At 49.3% G+C, this 6,962-nt stretch overlaps 1 protein-coding gene across 1 annotated transcript; it reads left to right on the top strand.

Annotated features, from left to right (window-relative positions):
- The first annotated feature begins 301 nt into the window (after positions 1–301).
- NOP2 (NOP2 nucleolar protein) lies at positions 302–4,412 on the top strand. The gene is given in 13 exon segments (XM_008944459.1): positions 302–595; positions 859–902; positions 1,062–1,231; positions 1,608–1,807; positions 1,917–2,006; positions 2,086–2,173; positions 2,260–2,400; positions 2,557–2,696; positions 2,932–3,021; positions 3,311–3,433; positions 3,515–3,612; positions 3,710–3,840; positions 3,950–4,412. Coding segments are annotated over 13 exon segments (1,863 nt in total). The 3' UTR covers positions 4,204–4,412.
- Positions 4,413–6,962: the final 2,550 nt, after the last annotated feature.

The following is a 6,962-nucleotide window of genomic DNA, read 5'->3' as shown; positions in this document are numbered from 1 at the left end:
CTTACATCTTGTATAGCCTGGGAAGCTGTTGCAGTAGGAAGAAGGAGAAATAGAAAAAGATTTGGGAAGGAGGGTAGTATAATATCAGAACAAATACTGTAGCTGTAATTTTCTTAAGTAATTCTAGTTAGCTTTTTATTTAAAGTTTCTTTAGGAGAGAGGTGAGAATACACCCTTGTTCACGATTGGGAAAACTCGTGTGGAGCGCATGCTGTCCCTGCTTGTGGACTGGTTGTTCAGGATGGGATGGAGACCTCTTTCTATAACAACTGATAAAACAGGGTAGCTGCTTTTGAGAATAATGCCTAACTCTTAGCTGCTTATTCTGTCTGTAGCTGAAGAGCAGGTATCCCCAGAGAAGGAGACATTCGGCAGAAAGGCAGCAGGACAAACCCCTCGGGGCCAGTCTGGCTTCAGTGATGACAACTCAAAATGGCTGGCTCTGGCCAAAGCCAAGAAAATCACATCTAAAGGAAACGATGTGGATTTACACAGCAATGGTGAGGTGGAAGAGGGCAGCTGGGAGGAGGATGAGGATGGGAGCAGCGAGGCGGTGATGGATGATTATGGTGCTTCATCATCAGATGAAGAAGAGGTAGGAGCTTTTTGCCCTTAATTACAGAAGAAATACTTGACTTTGCTGGCTGAAAGGACCTGTGAGGTCTAGGGAAAAAGGGTGACTTCCCTGGGAGGGGTGGGAGGTGGAGGGTGGGGTGGTAGAGGGCTTTCCCCTTCTTCCCTTTGCAACAATTTTCAAGTTGCAACTTATCGCAATTTAATGTTTGGTGCTTCTACAGATGGTGGAAGGTAAAGGGGCAGCTGGGGATATTGTTTTATTAATCTTTTGTCTCTGTTTAGTTGCTGCCTATTGAAAAAGCTGCCTTGAAGCAGAAGTCTGACAGGTGAGGATTTGAGAACATTACCTGTCTGTAGAGTCTTTCCTGGCTAGATGAGGAGCCTGTGTTGTTTATCTGTTCTTTCTGCCATCTGAGAAATAGTTGTGAAGTGCCTTTGTGATAACTGCTCTTGTGTAAATCCTCCATTCTGTTCTTTGTCCTTAGGAGAGATCTCAGATTAGATGACAGTGAGGAGGAGGAGGAGGAGGAAGAAGCAGAGGAGGCAAACAAGCAGAAAATGGCACAGAAGGAGGAAGAGAGACTGGATTTGCAGCTCAACCTGGATGTAGATGAACAGTTTAAACTACCAACTAACGAACAGATTGAGAAGGAAGATATCCTTTTATCTGTGACACCCATAGTATGAGTACTGCATAGCAAGAGTGTTTTGTACATGACAGGGTATTTTTAGATTGTTTGCCTTAATAGATGGCGTACAATAACTGTGTTTCTGTACAGCTCAGTTACGAAATCTGGTATGCCCTGCATACAGGGAACAATATCTTGTAGTTCCTGCCTTGTCAACTTTTCAGTCTGGTTCCATCCTTTGCATCCCCTCCTCTGCTGAACTCTGGTGGAAGCCTATTCCAACAAGGCCGTCCTGGGTTGCAGCTGCCCATGGGACACAGGAGTCCCGCGTGACTAATTGTGCTTGTAAGAGCTCGTGTGTGACTTTATTGGCCATTTATGGTTCCTTAACGGTCTTTCTACCTGCTGAGCCACCTGACCTGCACATCATTCATCAGCGCATCAAGGGGAACATGGAGGTGCTGCAGGACTTCGTGGCGAGGCGGGAGGAGGGCCGCACGCGCCAGGAGTACCTCGCGCTGCTGCGCCGGGACATGGCTGCCTATTATTCCTACAGTGACTTCTTGCTTGCCAAGCTCATGGACATCTTCCCACTCCCTGAGGTAGGATGCTGCCCAACCAAAGATACAGATCTTTGCCGACCGGTGACTATTTGGCTGCCTCTGTAGCTCTTCGTTTTTATCTCTGTTCTCTGTTGCTTCTTGTGTCCAGCTGATCAACTTCCTGGAAGCCAATGAAGTTCCTCGCCCTGTGACCATTCGCACCAACACGCTCAAGACACGGCGGCGGGACCTGGCGCAGGTGAGCAGGAACCTGTGCTTGTCTCCTGTGCTGCCTGTCATGAGGGGCAGTGTCTCAGTCCCATCTCCTTGTCTCACAGGCTCTCATCAACCGTGGTGTGAATCTCGACCCCTTGGGGAAGTGGTCAAAAACAGGACTTGTTATTTATGACTCCTCCGTGCCCATTGGTGAGATCAGCCTTCCTGTTTTAGGCCTGAGCAAGGCTCCCTTTCTTTTACACATCACCTTCTTTTGTTCTGCTTTCTCTGCCCAGGTGCCACCCCTGAGTATCTGGCTGGGCACTACATGCTGCAAGGAGCCTCCAGTCTCCTCCCCGTCATGGCTCTGGCTCCACAGGAGAATGAACGTATCCTTGATATGTGCTGTGCCCCAGGAGGCAAGACCACCTACATAGGTACTACCCCGGGGCCTTGGATGTGGGGCTTGGGAGGGATGCTCTGTGAAGTGATGCGTTTCCACTGGCCCGTACAGAAAGGGAAAGGGGAAAGGGGTGTGGGCCAAAGCACAGGAGGTGTTTAGCCCTCTGCTGATGCGTTTTGCTCTCTGGCAGCTCAGCTCATGAAGAACACGGGAACGATCGTGGCCAACGACAGCAATGCGGAGCGGCTGCGGAGCGTGGTGGGGAACCTGCACCGCCTGGGGGTCACCAGTGCTGTAGTGAGTAACTGCGATGGACGCCAGTTCCCCAAGGTGTGTCTCAGCCTGCTTTGGGATGTCCTTGCCTCCTTTACCTGGAGTTGCTGTCCTGTCCTTTTAGCAAAGCTGTAGGATGAGCAGAGCTGCTGCAGAGTGTGTTTGTTGTTTGATATGGAGGCAGGGAGGAATGAGGAGTCTTTCCTGCGTGCCCAGTCTTCTGGTTCATCTTCTGGTCTTGATCTGAATCCCCACTTGTGAGCGTTAATTGCAAACATACATCTGCCTCTAGGTGCTTGGAGGGTTCGACCGTGTCTTGCTTGACGCTCCTTGCAGCGGAACAGGCGTCATTTCCAAGGATCCTGCTGTCAAAACCAACAAGGTGAGTGACCCGTGGGGACACAAGATGGGGACTCAAGTATGAGTAATAAGAGGAAGGACTTAAGGGCAGCTTTGTTCTTGAGATGCCTGCAATGGGGACACTGGGTTTTTTTCCTTCTCTTTCCTATTCCGCATGTTGTACCAGAGCTAGGTTTTTTTGAGGTTAGTCCTGTAGAATAGAAATCTTCTGTATTACATGGGCTTTGCTCTCCTGTCACCCCTCCATCCTCAGTAGATGCTTGAGGTGCTTCCCTGTGCCTCTGGCATCCTAACGTGACCTTCTTTTTCAGGATGAGAAGGACATCCTGCGCTGTGCTCACCTGCAGAAGGAGCTGATTCTTAGTGCTATAGATTCAGTCAATGCTGCCTCAGAGACAGGGGGCTACATTGTGTACTGCACTTGCTCTGTCATGGTAAGTACCTTCCATGCTCTGCTCTGGTCGTCTACTCAGGCGACTGGTGAGCTTTGGATCCTAATGCTTAGTGTCTGGCAGGTGGAGGAGAACGAGTGGGTTGTGGATTATGCCCTGAAGAAACGCAATGTTCGGTTGGTAGCCACAGGCCTGGACTTCGGCAAGGAAGGCTTCACCAGGTGTGTGCCAGGTCACAGGCTGCACAGGCGACTGGTCCTCGGTGGCTAGGTTTGAGCAGAGGCATTCTATCACTTCTCACCTTACTTCTTCCTCCAGGTTCAAGGACCGTCGCTTCCATCCCTCCCTCAAGTGTACACGGCGTTTCTATCCCCACACGCACAATATGGATGGGTTCTTCATTGCCAAGTTCAAGAAATTCTCCAATGCTATCCCCCAGGCACTAAAAGGTAACCTAGTGCTGGAGCTCTGCTGAGCTGCCTAGGCCTGCTCTCACAAGCTGCTTCCCTTGCAGAAGCCACATGGGTGGTTCTTGCAGCATCTTTCTCTCTTTTTCAGATGAAGAACCTGCTGTGGAAGCAGCAGCCCCACCTGCTGCCCCTGATACCATCATGGAGCCTCAGCTAAAAAAGAAGAAGCTTGGGGGATCAAAAGTTGACAAAGAGCAGAAGCTGCCACAGCCTGCTTTGAAGAAGAGACGTTCATTGCAGTCACAGAGGAGACCCTTGAAGGCTGGCTGGCCTTCTCCCAAAACGATGCATCCTCAGGTCCCTACCAGGAAGAAGCACAGAGTGAAACTGAATGGACAGTGAGAGGAACTGCTTTTCCAGGTGTCGGGGCCCTCTTTGGAGAACAAAGGCTGGGGGCTGCTGCAGCTATACATGTACCACCTTGTCTTTCCTGCTCTTTGCAGGTAATCTCTGCAGCACTGAGCACCTGGGACAGCTATAGCCCCATTTGCTCCTTTCCCTCTGCATCAAAGACTGATGCCCTGACCTATTAAAAGTGTTACACTCTTGCTCAAGTCTTATCCTTTTACCTTGAACCAGAATACGGAATTCTCCTGTGGACCCTTACTCCTCTGCCACAGAAACCCCTTCCACTCCCATCTGATGCTCTGGCAGTTCTGGTGTCTGTTCTTACACTCTGCAACATGGAAGCAGTGGGAGCAGAAGTTCTAGATGCCTGGATGAAGGTTGTATTGTGTGGTGCCTGCCAGCAGGGTGCTTTGCAGGGCAGGGCTGGAGCTCCTGGGCCAGCTGACTCGCACTGGTCCTTCGTTCCCTGTCGTCGCTGTGCTAACACAGTTCTCTGTTGTGATTGTCCCTGTTTCATGCTCATGCTGGTCCCCAACAGTCTCTTGGATCTTGGCCACCCAGACTGCAGCAGGGATTGCTGCTGGTCCTGGTGCTGTACAGTCCCATCTCTTTGCCTCTGTTCACCTAGATGCAGTTACTTCTTGAGCTGAAACAAGCACTGGGCTGGGCTGTTTCTATTTAACCATCAGCCTGGGTCACTTTTCCATCATCAGTGCAAGCAAATATTCTCTTCTGTGGTTCTGTTTTCCAGTGAATAAATCCTTTTCTAGAGACAATTCATTAATAAGCTTTCTAGCAAGCATGCTTTCCAGCTTCTGTTTCGCCACTGTGTGCATGGAGCTGGGTATGTAACAGACCAGAGGCATAACTCTTGCTTCTGCAATTGTCTTGCTAGCTCAGCTCACATGAGGCTTTGCCTTGATTTGTTTTGTTCACCAAGCTTTGCGTTCATGGGAGAACTTGATGTCCTGCTGCAGTCTTGAGAGCTGAAGGCAGTGCAGTGTAGGATCTCAGGAGTCCTTTCTGTCCATGTCTGTGTTACTACCAGTTCATCAAGCAGCAAGGCTTGAGTGTAAACTCCAGAAACTCCCACAGGCACACACACATGATGCAACCAGACACAGACTGGATTACCAGAAACCAACAGAATGGCAAAAAAGGCCCAATCCTGTTTTTACTCCCTGGCCTGTCAAACCCAGAGCGTGCTGGTGGGTTGTGCCTGTGTGCTTTCATGGGTTGCTGGTAGCTGGTCCTCAGGCTTGTGATGGGTTTGGTAGGAGGCCAGGCTACGTGGTGGTAATGGGGTGCAGGGCTCAGCCAGAGAGGCATGCTGACCAGCAGCCACTCTGTGTCACTGGCCACTGCTGTTTATTCCTGCTTTCCACTTATGCTCACTTCCCCCTGATTGAGCTTGATGCTTCCCTTTCCTCTCTCCTAAACATCCCATAGTAAGTTTTGCTCTTACCATCTTAAAACTTTGCGAAAAACTTTACACAGTGCCACAATTTCCCTCAAACATCCCAAAATAAATTTGCTCTTTTTCGTGGAGCCCATGATAATTTTACATTCTTATCAGTTGCAAAGTTCCCAGGGCCTGTGGTGCTTCAATCTGCCAGTGCTCTGGAGCCCTTATCTCTGTTACAGCCCACTGTTATCTTCTGCTTTTCTAGGGTTTATGTATCTGTGTGTTTAATTTATTATAACTGTTTCAGGAAGGGTTTTTTGACTTTGTATTTTTCTGTTGAATAGCCATTAACAGAATATACTTATTGTTGAAAATTACTTTTTCTCCATGCTTCCTAGTGAATTAGGGCAGGGAGGAGCCTGTGATTACAAGTGTCTTGCTTCAGGCTTGTGTGGTGAGGTCTTTGCATTGCCTGACATACAGGACAAAGGAATTTTTCCTTTCAGAAAAATCAAATAAATGCTGAGTGCTATTAGGAAAGGAATTGCTCGATAGCAAAATGGAGAAAATGTGTCTCCCTGTAAAAACAAAAATTACCTCCATGTGCTGTTCATGCACTTCAACACTGTGTTTCCAGTGCCCTCCATCTGAATAAGGGTTGTAAAACTGGGAAATTTTCAGGGAGGACAAATACATCCTAAGTTATGGAATGGTTTCTGTGAGAGGAACAGCTAGAGGCTAGACCTCTAAGCTTGGCAAAGAGACTATGGGGAAAGAAGTGATAGAATGGGGTGTGGGATTGCTAAAGAACTTTTCCCTAACATCTAACCTGAATCTCCCCTTTTCTAGCTTAAAGCCATTACCCCTCATCCTGTCACTCCAAACCCTTGTGAATAGTCCCTCCCCTGCTTTCCTGTAGGCCCCTCTCAGGTACTGGAAGGTCTCTATAAGGTCCCCCTGGAGCCTCCCCTTCTCCAGGCTGAGCACCCCCAGCTCCCTCAGCCTGTCCTCACAGCAGAGCTGCTCCAGCCCTCGGATCATTTTTGAACTCTCTGCTGAACACACTCCAACAGCTCCACGTCCTTCTTGAGCCCCCAGCTCCAGAGCTGGCCACAGGACTCCAGGTGAGGTCTCACCAGGGCAGAGCAGAGGGGCAGGATCACCTCTCTCCATCTGCTGGCCACGCCTCTTTTGATGCAGCCCAGGGTTTGATTTGCCTTCTGGGCTGCTGCTGCACATTGGTGGCTCATGTCCAGCTTCTCATTTACTGGTACCCCCAAGTCTTTTCCCAAAGGACTGCTCACTAGCATGTCCTATCCTGGCCTGTATTGGTAATGTTGGTTGCCCT

This window comes from Merops nubicus, unplaced genomic scaffold (assembly GCF_000691845.1).
Source record: "Merops nubicus isolate BGI_N331 unplaced genomic scaffold, ASM69184v1 scaffold53840, whole genome shotgun sequence".
In the NCBI taxonomy this organism is placed as follows: Eukaryota; Metazoa; Chordata; class Aves; order Coraciiformes; family Meropidae; genus Merops; species Merops nubicus.
The sequence above is the reverse complement of the archived record's forward strand: the minus strand, read 5'-3'. Positions and strand labels throughout refer to the sequence as shown.